The sequence below is a fragment of the Camellia sinensis genome, chromosome 7, assembly GCF_055761805.1.
Source record: "Camellia sinensis isolate YWXY chromosome 7, ASM5576180v1, whole genome shotgun sequence".
In the NCBI taxonomy this organism is placed as follows: Eukaryota; Viridiplantae; Streptophyta; class Magnoliopsida; order Ericales; family Theaceae; genus Camellia; species Camellia sinensis.
The window spans coordinates 59,985,562-60,001,858 of NC_138967.1; the positions used below are offsets into that span (position 1 = coordinate 59,985,562).

The following is a 16,297-nucleotide window of genomic DNA, read 5'->3' on the forward strand; positions in this document are numbered from 1 at the left end:
CCTTCTGCTCGGGCATCTGCTTCTAGCTTGGCAATTACTTCTCCGGAGCCAGTCCCTTTGAATAAGGCCTCTGGTCCTCGGACGACCCGCCTTAAGAAGATGGCTCACAGGAGGACTTTTGATGCCAGTCCTTCCGCTCCTCGCCTTTCCAAAAGGCTTCATGAGGTACCCGAAATTTTTGATTTGAAGCTACTTTCCTTTTTGCGACTATACCTTCTAAAATGAAAACTTTTATTTGTCCATGTTGTGTAGGATCCTGCGGTTGTTGACGTTCTCAGTACCGAGGCTCCTGGCCATGCTGCCTCCCCCAGGCCGGACTCAGACTTGGACGACACCTTCCCTTTGTCTGCAAGACTTGTGAAGATGCGCACCTCTCGTATAGCAGTTATAGATGATGACGATGATGAGGCTGAGTCCTCCGACCATTTTTGTGACCTTATTCCACGCATGCGTCGTCACTGCCCTACCGTAGCTGAGGAGGAGCGCTATCTTGGTGACGAGGTTATTGGGGCTCACCGTTCTGATGTTGAGATTACTGGAGGGACTGATGCCACAGAAATTGATGCCGTAGGCCATGCTTCTAGAAGCAATGTAGAGACGAGGTGCGCCTCTGGGAATGGTGTGGAGGTGGATGTGCTAGAAATCTCTAAGACTCGCTCTGGCACTTATGGTGATTCTCATCCTCCGGCCCTCATTCCTTCTTCAGGGATGACTGCTACTGTTCAGGCTTCGTCAGACATTGAGATCGATCAGGTGCTCTCTATACGGCCAAGTGACCTTGCTGATGCTAGGAGTCCTTCAGTTGCTCCGGCTTTGCATATTGATTCTCCCTCTGGTAATCTTTCTTTCTGAAGTTTGTCATTTACTTCTATCTGTGAGAAATCTTTACTCAAATGGCTTTCCTATTCCCTACCTCTAATAAGGCTTCCTTATCTTTTCTTCAGTGTTAGCTGCTACCGGGGTCCTGCCTTCACCTGCCTCAGACTCTGCTCCAGTGTTAGCTGCTACCGGGGTCCCGTCTTCACCTGCCCCGGACTCTACTCCGACTCTCTTTGTAACTCCTCACGGTTCTCCTTCTCAAGGGGGAACACCTGCCTTTGAGACGACTGCCAGAGGTTCTTCATCGCCAGTGCCTTCGAATATTTTGGATTTGAATCTCAGTGATTTTCACATTGATAGTGATGCTTTTGGTCTTTCCCCTTATCGTTCGGCATTCTCAGGCTCGGGACCTCTGCCGGGAGTTACCCCTCCGGGTGGTTCATCTAACCCGATAGACATTGGGGAGATTCCTGAGACTAGCAGCTTTCCGGCCCCAATTCCTCCTTCAGCTTCTGGCAAAGTATCATTTCTCCATTATTGGGTAGCTCCTGAGTTTGCTTCAGTTCTACAGCTTGTGCATTCAAGTTACCCGGAGACCTTTGCTTCATTTGCTTGCCAGTGTCCACTCATTCAGACTGCTCTTCTCGAGTCTTTTGCCACTATCTTATATAGCTTGGACAGGCAACGGTTGTGTGACCTTAATGGGAAAGTAGTCGAGACGGCGTATCAGGGGATCTCTGACATGGAGCGTCACCAAGTGGACTTATCATGGCTTCGGAAGCGCCTGGATATAGCTTCGAACGCCAGTCATCGGCTGGAACTTATGTCTGTGCTTGCCTCTTATCGCACCTCTATAGATGAGATAAAGGCAACTCTTCGTGAACTTGAGTCGGGTTATGCTCGGGCCTTGGAGACTTTAGAGGCACACTCTACTGTTTGTCCTCCAGATGTAGATGTGACAGGCAGCTTCTTCGAGGGTGTCTTTAGGAAAGATTGAGTTTTTTTTTTTATCATTACTTTCTTGCCCCTTTCGATAAAAATGTTTTATCTAGGACAATGCAATGCAATGACAAAATTTTTGTTGTTTGGATATTTTCACATTGTTTTCTCATTCTACTTGATAAAATATTTATTTCGAATGATACAATGGAAAGAACAATCATATGCACATGTTTATAAAAGCTGAAATATTCTCATTAGTTCTTCAACTTTCTTGACAAAAGTATAATAGATTCACTGTAAGTGATGGGATAAAACATACACCATAGAGAAAACCAGCTTCTTCATAACGTAAGGGAAATACAACTTTTAGACAAAGTAAGAAAGTGAAAATGAATTTCAACATAGATGAGTCCAACTATGGGTAGTAATGCTTGATAAACTTTGCATTGAGCGGGCCAGTTCGGAAGCCGTCTTCAACCCTTGCAAATTTGTAGTACCCGCTTGAGCTCGCCCGAACCACCTTGTAGGGCCCTTCCCATTTTGAAAAAAACTTGGGCAAAGGCTGTCCTTGCATGATTGGGTCTACAATCTTCCATACTAGATCACCTTCTTCAAACTTCCTTGGTATCACGGTCTGGTTATAGGCTCGGGCGATGGACTCATGATACCTTTCCATGACTTTTGCAGCTCTGTCATGCTTTTCCTCTAATGCTTCCAATCTGGTGGTTCGAGGCTCCAATACCATCCCCGAGGCGAGAGCCATTCGAGCAGATGGCGTTTCCAACTCTATAGGTAACACTGCCTCGGACCCATACACAAGGGAGTAAGGAGCTGCTTGAGTTGGCTTTCTCTTCGAAGTGCGATACGCCCATAGGGCTACTATCAACTGTTCGGACCAAGTCCCCCCAAACTCATCCATCATCTTGCTCAGAATCCTTATCAGTGTCTTGTTTGTGGCTTCCGCTTGCCCGTTCCCTTTTGGATAGTAGGGTGTGGATTTGTGATGCTTCACTTGGTAAGTCTCTAGGAGGCTCTTCACATATTTGTTTATGAAGGGAGTGCCGTTATCCGAGAGGATGGTGTTTGGTACTCCAAATCGGCAAATGATATTCTCCTTGATGAAGTTCGCAACTGCAGGCCCCGTAGCGTTCTTCAGAGGAATTGCTTCGACCCACTTTGTACTCAATTATGTGGCTGCGAGAATCCACTTGTACCCCTTAGAAGATGTGGAGATGGGCCCTATCAGATCAAAAGCCCAGGTTCGGATACTATGCAGGTCTACAGCTGGAGCGTGGATCAAATTTCCGTGTTTCTGACAAGTCTGGCACCTCTTCACGTGATGGGATGCATCTGACTCCATGGTCGGCCAGTAATACCCAAGGTGTATAAGTTGCTCGAACAGCCGAGCCCCTCCTTGATGTTCAATCTCGTGGGCTCTTCCGAGGACTAGATCTGACTCCTCCTTGGAGAGACATCTCAGGGGAGTGCCCTCAATACTTCTTCTATACAGCTTGTCCTGATCAAGAAAGTACCGCCTCGCTCTCATCTTGAGGTGCGCAATGTCCCTCGGGCTCTCAGGTAGTGTTCCCTCTTTGAGATAATCAATGTAGACTTGCCTCCAGTCAGGGGTATCAATTTCAAAGCAACTCTCATCCTCCCGGATGTATGACTGACACTTGGGGCATTCCTTCTGTAATTGATTTGAGTCCTTCTCCATCTCGGGCCAATAATAACCTTGTCTTTGGATTCTTCTATACAGACTGATATCCCCGTCCCCGCAAGACTTTTCATGGATCTGTTGTAGTCGGAAGCTTGCTTCTTGTTGGCCAATACACCGGGCTAGGAATCCGGTACCTCCTCGGAAGTAAAGTTCACCTTGAATAATTGTGAATTGGGCGAGCTTGGCCATAGTCAGTTTTTCAACTTTGCTTCTGAGTTGCTCGAGGACTTCTCCTCTCCAGTCCTCCGGAAGGCCTTTGTCTTCGGGTATTATTGAAGGTTCTGTTCTCTTCTTGATAACAATTGTTGCCTCTTCCTCTGGAATGTCAACTCTTGCCCCTAACGTTGCGAGGGCATCTGAAAACTTGTTGTCGGAACGAGGCACATGCTCTATTTCGACCTTCTGAAATTTGTCAAAAAGCCTTTGGACTGTTGTTCGATATGTGGCCAAGGCAGGCTCCTTTAAGACGAACTGTCCTGAAACTTGCTTCACTATCAGCTTTGAGTCCCCCCGGATCCGAATCTTCTTGATATTGTGCTTCTCAGCTGCTATCAAGCCTAAAATAAGAGCCTCATACTCGGCTTCGTTATTCGAACAATGGAAATCCAGTTTATAAGACAAATATAACTTTTCCCCACTTTTGCTTGTAAGGACTATCCCGGTTCCTCCCTTCCCTCCGGCTGCTGCTCCGTCAAAGCTCAATGTCCAGAAGCTTTCCTCGGAAGCCATAGCTGCGTGCACCTCTCCTCTTAATTCTTCATTCACTGGTTCATAGTCACCACTTGGAAATTGGGCAAGGAGATCAGCTAAGGCTTGGCTTTTGATCGCCTTGGGGGCTACACATGTGATCTCGAATTCACCCAGTGCTAACAACCATCTTGCCACCTTCCCAGTTAGAGCAGGCTTGCTGAGGAGGTATCGGATTGGATCACTTCTAGTAACAATCTGAATCTGATGTGCTAGGAAGTAATGTCTGAGCTTTTGGGCAGTGAATACCAAAGCTAAACAATGTCTCTCTACTGGAGTATATCGGACTTCTGCTCCTCGAATCTTCCGACTGATGTAATACACCGGGCGTTCTACTCCATCTATATCTTGGACCAATAATGCCCCTATGGACTTGGGGGTTGAAGTTAGGTACAACATTAGAGGCACCCCGGGCTGCGGGGCTATCATGGTCTGAGGCGAGGTCAAGGCCGCCTTGATTCTCTCAAAGGCCTTTTGGTGCTCTTGGTTCCACTCGAACTTGGCATCTCCTTTTAACAAAGAGCCGAAAGGCGCAGAGATCTCTGCCAATGCTGGGACAAACCTCCGAATATAAGACACCTTCCCGAGGAACTTCTTTAACTCCTTCTGAGAATGCGGGGGATGCATTGCTCTGATAGATTTGACCTTGTCTTCATCTACCTCGATACCATGCCTATGTACAAGAAACCCGAGGAACTTCCCAGCCGTCACCCCGAAAGCACATTTGAGAGGATTCATCCTCATTTTGAATTTCTGGCACCTCTTGAATACCTTCTCAAGGTCTCGGAGATGGTCTTCTTCTTTCTTGGATTTCACCACTAGATCATCAACATAATCTTCCACCTCATGATGGATCATGTCATGAAAGATTGCAGTCATAGCCCTTTGGTAAGTTGCACCGGCATTCTTGAGTGCGAAAGGCATGACTGTATAGAAGAAGTTTCCGAGAGGTGTTCTAAAAGTAGTCTTTTCTGCGTCCTCTTCAGCCATCTTAATCTGATTGTATTCACTGAATCCATCCATGAATGAGAACATCTGGTGTCCCGAGGTAGTATCCACGAGGGTGTCGATGTGAGGAAGAGGGAATTCATCCTTCGAGCAAGATTTGTTCAAATCTCGAAAGTCTACACATACTCTGATTTGGCCATTCTTCTTCTTTACTAGCACGATGTTTGCTAACCACGTGGGGTACTGTATTGGCCGGATGAAACCAGCCTGTTGAAGTTTTTCAATCTCCTCCTTAATCTTCTCTTCGAGATCTGGATGATATTTTCGAGCAGCTTGCTTAATTGGCTTGGAGTTTGGGAACACATCAAGATAGTGGGAGACTAGGTCAGGATCTAGTCCGGGCATTTCCTTATATGACCAAGCAAACACATCTGAGTATCGGCTTATCAACTTTAACAACTGTTCCCGCTTCTCTGGGCTAAGGCTCGAACTTACGAATACCGGCCTCGGTGCATCTTGTCCATCACTCAGATCTATTTCAATAAGTTGTTCGGGCTGAGGCTTCGGCCCATCTTGCATACATTCTGGAGCCACTTCAGGCTTTATTACTATATCATTGTCAAGAGGCTCTTCTTTTGACTCGGAGTCGGTGACTGAAGAAACCGACTCCCCGCACCTTCATAAATAGTACACCATCTTGCCTCCTTCTCGAACTTTCATCACCTTCCGAGGAATAGGCGGACTTTCTGTTCTAGACATTGCCCGCTTACTTGACTCTGCCATCGGCTCCTTGTCATCTTTGATATCCTCCCAACGAGGAATTTTGACCCCTCGAGGCTTAGAGGTGGTGGGAACTTCTTCGACAGCCAGTTCGGTGAAGTAGATGGCATCAGAATAATGAGCTTCATGGATCTCGAAAGGCCTTTCTGTAGCCTGAATTGTCACCGTCTTCTTTCCCCATTTAGCCTTAACACACTGATGATAACTCGGTGGTACAGCCCCATATCTATGCATCCAGGTCCTCCCTAGAATGATGTGATAATTTGCCTCAGAATCGATAATATGGAACTTGGTGGCCGAGCGAATCTCTCCAACGGCTAAATCAACTGTTACGCATCCGATAGTAACTCTCCTTTCTCCACCGAAGCCAGTGATGACTATCGGCTGCTTCACAATGCGTTCTTCAGAGATTCCGGCTTTTTCTAGAGTAGCGCGAGTCATAATGTTGATAGAGGCTCCACTATCTAGAAATGCCCTTTTGAACTCAACCCCGTTAATAAAAACAGTCACATAAAGCGGGCGATTGTGAGAAAAATGATACTTTCGATCAGCCTCGGAGAAAGTAATGGCACTAGATTGCTCTTTTGCCTTCCTCGGGATAGACCCCTCAGTCGACATGCATTCCTCATGGTGTGCCTCGGCTATATTAATGATAGACTTGGTGATTTCCGTTCTTGCCTCCCTGGAAAGTCCAAGCTGGTCAAAGAACTGCTTGAACTTTACACAGTCTTGCAGGGTTTTGGCATAGTGATCCGGATCTTTTTCCACTCTTGGAGGCTCGTAGTTAACCATCTCCTCGGTCTCCTCAAAATAAGATGCCACATAAGCATGGTGTCGTCCTCTTCCATAGTATTCTTCTCCTCCTTCTGGATCAAAGGGATCTTCGCCATGAGTCATAAATGTTCTGCCCTCTGGATCGAGAGCACTTCCATAGTAAACTTGCTCACCCTCTGGCTCGAGGATGTCGTCCAGATAACAGTCATCGTCATCGAGATTAGCGATAGCCTCGATCATTGGGCCTTCATAAGCTATCATAGCAACATTCTTGCCCTTGTCTCGGTGTTGAGGATATGGTTGTTCTCGGATGTCTTGAGTCCCTCGCTTTTTGAACCTCAATTCGTCTGCCTCGACTTTATCTCTGAAGATTTTCCTGAGAGTCCAACACTTCTCTGTCGGATGTTTCAATGTACGATGGTAGACACAAAATCCAGGGCTCTCACGGTCCTTTTTTGATGGCATTTCTTCAACAAAAGGCAATTTTAGCTCTCCGTCAGCCACCCATTCCTTAACTAGAGCTTTCACTTCCTCGATTCCACATGGATAAGAAACATTCCCCTTTTCACCATTATATTGCTTTCTTTTCTGGCCTCTATGACCTCTTCCTTGTGAATTTCGGGTATCCGGGGCAGAGGCAGCAGCAACGATAGGTCCACGAGATGACTTGAAACTAGTCTTGTAACTGGCTTTAAATCTGGACTCCTGAGCCTGAGGAATGCTAATGTTCCGAGCTACTTCTATTAATGCCGAGAAGGTGGGTAGCTTGTGGTTAACTAGAAAAATTTTGTACCTGCTCAATGCCCCTTCTAGACAAATTTGAACCAGATAACTCTCCTCAACTGCTTCATGACAATCCACGGCCTTGTCCTGAAACCTTTTGACGTAGTCAAGGATGTCTTCACTTTCTTGTTGCTTCTCTTTACACAATGTAAGTGTGGTCACCTTCTCCGCCACTTGAAAGAACTTGGAGTGGAATTTGTTAACCATTTCCTCCCAACTTCGGACAGAGTTTGGGGCCAAATTAACATACCAACTATATGCTCGGTCGGTGAGGGACTTAGAGAATTCTCTCAGTCGGAGGACGTGGTTTGAACCATGAATACCTAGAGTCTCGATGAATCGCACAACATGTTCTCGGGAATTTCCTTGTTTGCCGTCGAACTTGATGAACTTCGGCACTGTATACCCCTCAGGGTATGGATAACTCAGCATCTCAATGGGGTAAGGCGGCTTGACGTCTGGATCAGGTAAAGAGGGTAAGGTCCTCTTGCCCCGTTCGAGATCGAACATGGCCTGCACATCGGCAAGAGTGAGAAACTGTTGAGGGAGAGAGTTTGATGGTGGTATTCCTGGGACTTGGCTTATGTACCCGAAGACTGAGCTAGGGGCGTCTTGGCCATTCTGGTGCTGCGAATTCATCATTGGTGAGGACATTTGACGATACTGGCCATCAGCGCCTATAGACAAGCCAGTTGGTGATGGGATATTGAATTGAGGCCCATAGAGTCCACCGCACGGCGCCGCTATACCGGGTTGTGCTTGCAGATTTGTTGTCGGCACCAAAGGAGGCCCGCTTGGTGCTTGGGTAACATTCACTGGTGGCGTAACAAGATTAGGTACGGGCATAGCTCCCTTTTGCGCCATCATGCTCCTTATGTTTTCCTGGACACCAGCAGTCGTTGGAGTGCCATTCATTACACCAGAAACTCCCCTAGTCACCATTGGATCTTGGCTCGGCACGCCATGGAGCCCGGGCATGGGCAAACTGCTGCCGCCTACTGTGGTTTGAGCATGTGTTACTGTGGCTGTGTTGCCATGAGCCATAGGTTGATTGGGGCCTGCTTCTCCTTGGATTTGATTTTGCGCTCCGGCGGGAATAACTCCACCACCCATTCGATTTCCGTTTGGCGCCGGTGCAAAATTAGAACTCATCACTAACATGGTGTGAGTGAGATTCTGAAGAGTGGTAAGAATCTCTTGCTGAGTATTTTGAAGTCCTTGAATGGCTTCAAGCAAAAGTGGTTGATCTGGAGCCATGGTTCTGTCATCACCACCATTAGAGGATCCTTGTTGATGAACTTCATCTTCTCCCGCCATCCTTGTTGGAGTTGTGTGGATTCCAGATCTCGTTGAGACCATTAACCAATCCGCCTCCCCAGCAGAGTCGCCAAAAATGTAGGAGAGGGTTCAAGAAAAGAGTTGGAAAATTCGAAGATCTTCAAAGATCCTTGAAGAACAACTTCGAATTCTCCAGAATATGATGAGAGGCTTAGATTCTTTAATAATCTCAACTTAGGAACACAACAACAAAGGAGATGATGGAGATAAGAGATTGGGTGAAGAAGAAGGCAAAATGGCTAGAGAATAGAATAATGGCAAGGCTCTCCCATGGATCTCCCACTTTCACTCTCAAGGTTGATAATGGAGAAGGGAAATTAGTTCTTTCCCAAGAGTTAAATCTCCAAAATCCATCCCTTGTAAAGCTATGGGTGGGTGCTATTTATAGGCACCTCATGATGTAGGATGGAGCCCATGTGCAAGGCACATGGGGGATATTCTCTCTAACCACCTTGTCCGAGGAGGTGACTTCTCCGAGGATGAGAAAACCCCGAAGAGGAGATCAATCCCTCGGCGAACCCTTCTTCTTAGCCACACCTAACCAATGATCCCCAATCATCCCAAAGGGTCAGGGGTAGTCCCAGAGGACGTCCTGCCGCAAAATATTGCCGAGTCTCATGGACCCCCCGGGGTCGTGCCACCTCGACCCGGGTATAGACTAGTTTAACCGAAGAGTGAATTTATCTCCACTCACCGTCCTCAGGATCGGGTCCTTTGTTCGGACTCCATTACGCCCATAGTTCTGGTATGTAGATCCCGGAAAGCTCCGAGCCCGCAAGTGTTCTGGGACTCATTAACGGAGCGACTTCTAGATTGTGTCTGAATCCGTTCGAAGCCAAATGTTTCAGACCTCTAGGTTCGTGGATCCGAACCCTTTCGAGTCCGAGTGCCTCGGATCTCTAGGCTTGCTTAATACCCTTTCGAGTCCGGGGCCGAGTAAGTCTCTAGGTTCGTGGATCCGAACCCTTTCGAGGCTTAGAGCCATTTAGCCCGTTTGATGGTGATAAATCTAGTCCCGCCAGTCTTGGACTTACGATAAATTCGGGCCCACTAATCTTGGGCTATTGGGCCTAAATAATTTAGTGGGCTCAAATTAGCCCCTCTTACAAATGTTATCAGACTATAATGTAAATTGATTTTTGCTTTATTTCCAATTTTGAAAGATTTGAAGAAGAAAAAAATGTCCAAGTTGAAAATTTCCTTTTAGGCGCCAAATTGACCATATTTGTCATAGTACTTCGAAGCAAGCAATAATTATTGCCTCTCTTCTTTTCTTTTTTTCTTTTTGTAAACTTGAAAAACATAAAGATTATGATTATGCGTATTAAAAGCCATTGCTCCAAAATGTTTTCAAAAATATTATAGTAATTGGAAATCATAGATCTCACAACCCAAATTGTTTTCCAATATTTTGTTTAGTTTTTGGGCAATGCCTGAATAATTTATATGTCAATCAAATATATCAGTCTAGACATGGTAGTTGGCATAGTAATTCATGAAGTTATCATCTGTCGTCATTATATTCTACCCACTCTTTCAATATATAAAATAAATTTTTTTTTTTTAAAAAGCCAAAAAAAAATAACAATCCTAAAAATATAAATTGTTTTTCTAGCCCTTGCAAATGATATGTTAACAAAAACTTTAAAATGAAGTTTAATTACTAATTTTGTGTCCTAAAAAAAAGTGTATTTAAATATATAGTTACAATAAAAAAAATTTATAAAAAGTCTTTCTTTTGTTGTCTTAAATTTCAAATAAACTTGAACCTCCTCTGTTCACAAAGCTTGACAGCATAACAAGTTTAGTAACAAACGTTACTGATAATCATATGTACTTTGCAAACCTTATCACAACAGCTAACATAGGAAAATAAACAATAGTTATGCCTATGTTTACAAAGCTTAGGTGACAACATAAACAAGTTTAATAATAAATATAGAAAAACCTATCACATGTAGCCTAAAAATTTTATCACAATAGCCAACATAGGAAAATGAACAATAACTATACTGTTCCTACAAACTGAAAATAAGCTTTTCTCCATGACACTTTGATCCATAAAGTGAAGCAAACACCCAAAGTCCCACAAGGAATCCAAATCCCATGCTAACATAGAGCCAAAGCATTTCGTTATCATTCTTAGCACCATTGTCTTCTAAGCCTCCTCCACCAGAAGTACATGAATTAGATGTATGATCTTCATCGCCCAGGCACCTGGTAGGAAGAAGAAACCCACACAATAAAGGGTTGTCTGCATAAATAGATGAACCATCAAGTGTTTGGAGGTGGTTTCCTGATGGGATTCTTCCTGACAAGTTATTGTGAGATAGATTCAAGTGACTCAAAAAGGTTAAAGATGAGATGCTTTGTGGAATGGGTCCCGAAAGATTGTTGTTTGAAAGATCAAGTGTTTCCAATGATCTAATGTTTCCAATCTTCTTTGGGATGCTTCCTATTAACTTATTCCACAAAAAAATTAAGGCTCCTAATGTAATGAGGCTTGTGATATCTTCATGGATTTCACCAATTAGATTGTTTCGAGAAAGATCAATGATATTGACATATTGAAGAGTACTGCCAAAATCAAGTTCTCTACCTTTTTTTACCACAATTGTTCACTCCACATTACTGTATTCATGATTGTAGTAGTAGTCTGCTAATGAAAAGCTACCATTATCATAAACCAATGTAGTTAAATTGGGTAAACATTTGGGAATAACCCCTGAAATGTTGTTGTTTGCAAGATCTAAGATGTGAAGATGTGGAAGATTGCACCATTGTTGTGAGATGATTCCGCTAAAAGAGTTTGATCGCAACTGTAGAATCCGAAATCCAGTTATAGTCTCCCTTATCCATAAGGGTAACTTTCCAAATAGTCTATTTCCTCGGAGATCAATACTCCGAAGTGAACAATTCTGCAAAGAAGAAGGAATTTCACCCTCTAGGTTGTTATTGTTCAAAATCAACATATTGAGAGAACTAATAAACCCCATTGAACTTGGAATAATACCGGAGAGATTATTGTTTGCCACGTCTACGGTCCACAAGTATTTTGACCCATTCCAACACTGTGGGAGCTCCCCAGATAATTGGTTTGTCCTAAGGGAAAGTACTTGCAAGCTATTCATGGTACATATGGATGACAGGATTGTTCCATTCAAAAGGTTCTCTGAGAGATACAAACTGCACAGTCGCAGCATTAGTTCGTCAATATTTGATGGTATAGATCCTAAAAACAAGTTGCTCTGCAAATAAAAGTAGGATGTATTAGTTGACCAAAGTGGCAGTGGACCCTCAAAGTATATAGCTCTAGTTAATAACATCTATTATTGGAGATTCTAACTTCTTTGGAAGCTTTTCTCTGATTTGGTTGTTAGACAGATCCAAATAGGTGAGCTGAGCAGAAATCTTGGAAAGCCATTCTTTAGGTAAGTTGTCCTTAATTCCAACATTTTTAAGGGTTACCACAGTGAGTACACTCTGAACTTGAAGCCATAGAGAAAATCTGGGGCCAACCAAGCAATTTTCTAGATAAAGTGATTTGAGCCTAAAAGGGGGAAACCATTCATATCTAACATTGAAAACCAAGGGCGTTTTTGTCTCTAGTGGTATGATTATTATATCTTCTAATCTTGTGAGATTCATCAAATGAACTTCTGTTATGATGCCTTCCCATGGATTTCCTTTGAGATCCAACTGAATGAGCTTTGAGAGTTTTCCAAAACTTTCGGGAATTATTCCATTCATATTATTGGATCCGAGGTCCAAATATTGCAATGACGACATATGTCCAATTGAAGTTGCAATTGAACCCCATAAAGAATTCAAATAGAGGTCAAGTTGTAGCAAATTCTCGAGTATTTCTAACGAATTAGGCAATTCCCCACCAAGCGAATTACCACTTAAATCAAGTGAAACCAAGCTATTGTTGGGACAGTCCAAGAATCCACTAAAAATGTCTTCCGTGGAACCACTGAAATTGTTTCCCAAAAGGTCTAAGAACTTTAAATTGCAAAGATTCCCCAAATATCTCGGTATCTGACCTTCAAAATTCCCACTACAGACATATAAAGGTATTCCAAAGAAATCAAATTAACAATTTCACTAGGAAGGGTACCTTGGAAATGGTTCGAGTTGAGATCAAGTGTTCTTAGTCTTGTAAGATTAAACATCCAGTGCGGAATTGAAGAGTTAAATGAATTGATAGAGATATCAAGGACTGAAAGAAAAGTGAAGTTGATGAATGAAAGCGAGATTGGAAGGCTCTGAAGACCGCACCATGGCAAATGTAACTCCACAAGAGAATGAAGCATATTAACTTTCTGCAACCAATCTTTTTCAATGTCGTTTTTTACCCCTCTCATGTTAAGGTAATGCAAAGAAGAAAGACCTGAAACCCACCGCAAGTTTATGGTTTTTAATCCATAAATTTCATAATAGAGATCAAGATGATTCAGGTCTGATAGATTTCCAAGCTGAGGTAGAATTTCTCCACTAAATGATGCCGATGAGAGATTAAGGTATCTCAAATTCTTAAGCATACCGATGAATTCAAGAATTGGAGTTCCTTTAAAATCATTTAAACTTAGATCCAAATACTGCAAATATTTCAAGTCAAGCAAGAAAAAGTTTGTATCACCACCCAAACATGACCTTTCATATGCTATGTGTTTCACCTTGATCTATTAAAGCAGTCCCAAACTTGCTAGATGGAAATGGGTTTCTCAGATCAAGCTTGATGACATGGCTAGATATCTTGTTGCATTGAACACCACTCCATTGGCAGCAACAATTGCTTGTCCAAGAAGAAAGCCTATTTGAAGGATCTTTGAGGCCTTGTTTGAATGCAAAAAGTGTTTCTAATACTGGTCACATTGTCAGCAGTGGCCATGGTTAATTTGATGAGCAAAGACACCATGGAAAGGAAAGTGATGAGAATTGCATTTCTGGAATTGATTGAAGAGAAACTGGTATGAATATTGCACAGGATATGGTTGTTGTGGTTGTTCATCTGCGGAAATGATTAATTGTATGAGCATGAAGAAGATTAGAGGTGTAAATCTAGCCCGACCAGGCCCATGTCGGACCTCGCAGGCTCCAACCAAAATTTGGGCTGGCCCACGGGCCAAAAAATTAGGCCAGGCCCAAGTCTAGGGGTATTCGGGCCTTGGGCGGGCTTGGGCTTGACCTTGAGCTTAAGCGGGCCTAACCATTTTTTTTTTTTTTTTAATTTTTTTTACCAAAAGTGTATTATTTTCCACTAAAAAAGATACTAGGCCTAGGGCCGGGCCTTGAGTGGGCCTTAAGCGGGCTGATGGGCTGGGCCACATGCAGGTCAGATGGGTCGGGCCGGGTTTCAAAATGATGGCCCAGGGTCAAACCCTAGGGCTCGAGCTGGGCTCGGGCTTGGGACCAAACGAGCTTAAACAGGCCGGGCCCACCCCGGGCTGCGAGTGGGTTTCGGGCCGTTCACGGGCTGCGGGCCATTTTTACACTACTAAAGAAGATGAAGCTATAACACATCAAAAATTTAAAATCAACATTCTGTAACATTTATAGCGTCATTGTTTATTTATTTATTTTTTTATGAGGTTGATGTCGGGCTCTCGCAAGGGTTTGCTATGAATCTCACTCTAACTGTCTAAATCATCTATTAAAAACAACAGGTCTAATATTCACAGTTACATGATTTCATTAGTATTGGTTTTTTTTTTTTTTTTTTAATGATGGATCACAAGTATGATTTTAAGAAAATTACCAATAAGTGTGATTTTTCTTTGAATTCCATTGAGTCCTATCAAATTTAAATATAGACACCTAAGTCCTATTTATTTTTATAAATTGTTCCCAAAAATATGAATTCCCCGTAATAATATATCTTATTCCAATTTATCCTTCATTTAATATGAACAACAATTTTATAAATAATTTTAATTTATTTAAATTTTTATAATAAAAAATATTAATTGCTGAAATTAAAATTTTTAAACAAAAGTACAAGCATAAGGTTCATCAATTATCTTTTTCTTTTGTCTTTTTTCCAATCAATAGGGGACTGACCATATTATCGGTCCTGTTGGAGACCCCAGCAGGAGACACCCCCAGCACCCCCACCTCCACGTGGGGGGCTGGTAATGGCCGAAAATCAAAAAAAAAAAAAAAAAAAAAAACAGTTTTTTGGGCCAATAGGAGAAAACCCCCAGCACCCCCAGCTGGGGGTCTAAGGCATTTTTCCCATATTATATCATCATACCTCATATATATATATATATATATATATATATATAAAATTAAAAGTAGTGTTTATCTTCAAGAATTTTATCTCATCTATGTGACACATCTCTCTTCTCTTCTTCTTCTTCTTTTTTTTTTTTTTTTTTAATATCATGTAACATACCCTTATACCTAATTATTTCCAAAAAATTAATATTTAAAAGGCTTCTACTTAACATAAAAAACTACCCATAAATAAAACTTAATAGAATAATATGTACTAAAAAATACTTTACAAATTAATTTTCTTCCATTTTTCTCACTTTTATTCAAGTATTTAATTTTTATATTAAAATTAAATATGTTTCTTGTTTTTTTCATTTACCTTATTCATATTTTATTGTTAATTTATATTGAGTTTTCTATTTAAGATAAAGTTGTTTATTAGGAAAGATTTATATTTAATTTAAATTTTATATACCTATATATATAATTATATACAATGAGTTTAAAAATGATATTAAGAAAAAATCAATGCTCAACATAATTAGTCTATCTATTTTTTTCTTAATCTAATCACAACATACTTATATTTAATTTTTTAAAATAAATTGTCTATAACTTCCATTTCTACATATTGTTATATCCAAATGAATAAAAAAATTAAATAATTAGAAACACTTTTAATTTTATGTTACTAATTTTTCTTTCAATTTTGCTATTGTTATTAATATCAAAATGAGTGTTTATTTTATTATATTATAATTTAATATCATATAAAATCGCTATATATATTTATTTCATTTACATTTTTTATAGTACAATCAATAGGACTAAGATTATTAAATAGATAAATAATTGAAATAAAATTATTATATATTTATTTTAGTAAAATTTTTATAGAACAATATGGCTAAAATTATCAAAATAAATAATTATAATCATTCTTTAAATTTAAATGACTTTTTCCCCCAATTTAATCATTATTTTTAATGTTAAAATGAATATTTATTTTATTATATTGTAATTTAGTACAAAATTTCGTAATATATTTTTGGGCAGAATCTATTTTACCTTCATGTGGTATGACTTGATAGTATTTTACCTCACTATCTTTTAAAAATAGCCATATGCCTCCATGTGATTTTGGATTAAAATGCAATAGTTAACAGCGTTAACTATAGATATGAAATGATTATAATACCCTTAAATCCTATATGTTTTGTTATT

The 16,297-nt window shown here is 41.4% G+C and overlaps 2 protein-coding genes across 2 annotated transcripts; one reads left to right on the forward strand and one right to left on the reverse strand.

The window, feature by feature from the left end:
- The first annotated feature begins 258 nt into the window (after positions 1–258).
- On the forward strand, positions 259–1,919 carry LOC145794667 (uncharacterized). Its single transcript, XM_082877069.1, has 2 exons — positions 259–835; positions 945–1,919. The coding sequence occupies exons 1-2, from the start codon at positions 364–366 to the stop codon at positions 1,814–1,816; spliced, it is 1,344 nt and encodes a 447-aa protein (XP_082733195.1). The 5' UTR covers positions 259–363; the 3' UTR covers positions 1,817–1,919.
- An 8,950-nt stretch (positions 1,920–10,869) lies between these two features.
- On the reverse strand, positions 10,870–12,054 carry LOC114277333 (uncharacterized). The gene is made up of 2 exons (XM_082880764.1): positions 11,526–12,054; positions 10,870–11,450 (listed from the first exon to the last, which is right to left on the reverse strand). The coding sequence occupies exons 1-2, from the start codon at positions 12,052–12,054 to the stop codon at positions 10,870–10,872; spliced, it is 1,110 nt and encodes a 369-aa protein (XP_082736890.1).
- Between the last annotated feature and the right edge of the window lie 4,243 nt (positions 12,055–16,297).

Bases quoted from the DNA above. Each gene is read 5' to 3' on its own strand.
- LOC114277333 (XM_082880764.1), bottom strand. From the start codon at position 12,054: ATGCTGCGACTGTGCAGTTTGTATCTCTCAGAGAACCTTTTGAATGGA. The intron at 11,451-11,525 runs GTAGCTTTTCAT...TGGTAAAAAAAG, and splicing joins TACATTGGTTTATGATAATG to GTAGAGAACTTGATTTTGGC.
- LOC145794667 (XM_082877069.1), top strand. From the start codon at position 364: ATGCGCACCTCTCGTATAGCAGTTATAGATGATGACGATGATGAGGCT. The intron at 836-944 runs GTAATCTTTCTT...TCTTTTCTTCAG, and splicing joins GCATATTGATTCTCCCTCTG to TGTTAGCTGCTACCGGGGTC.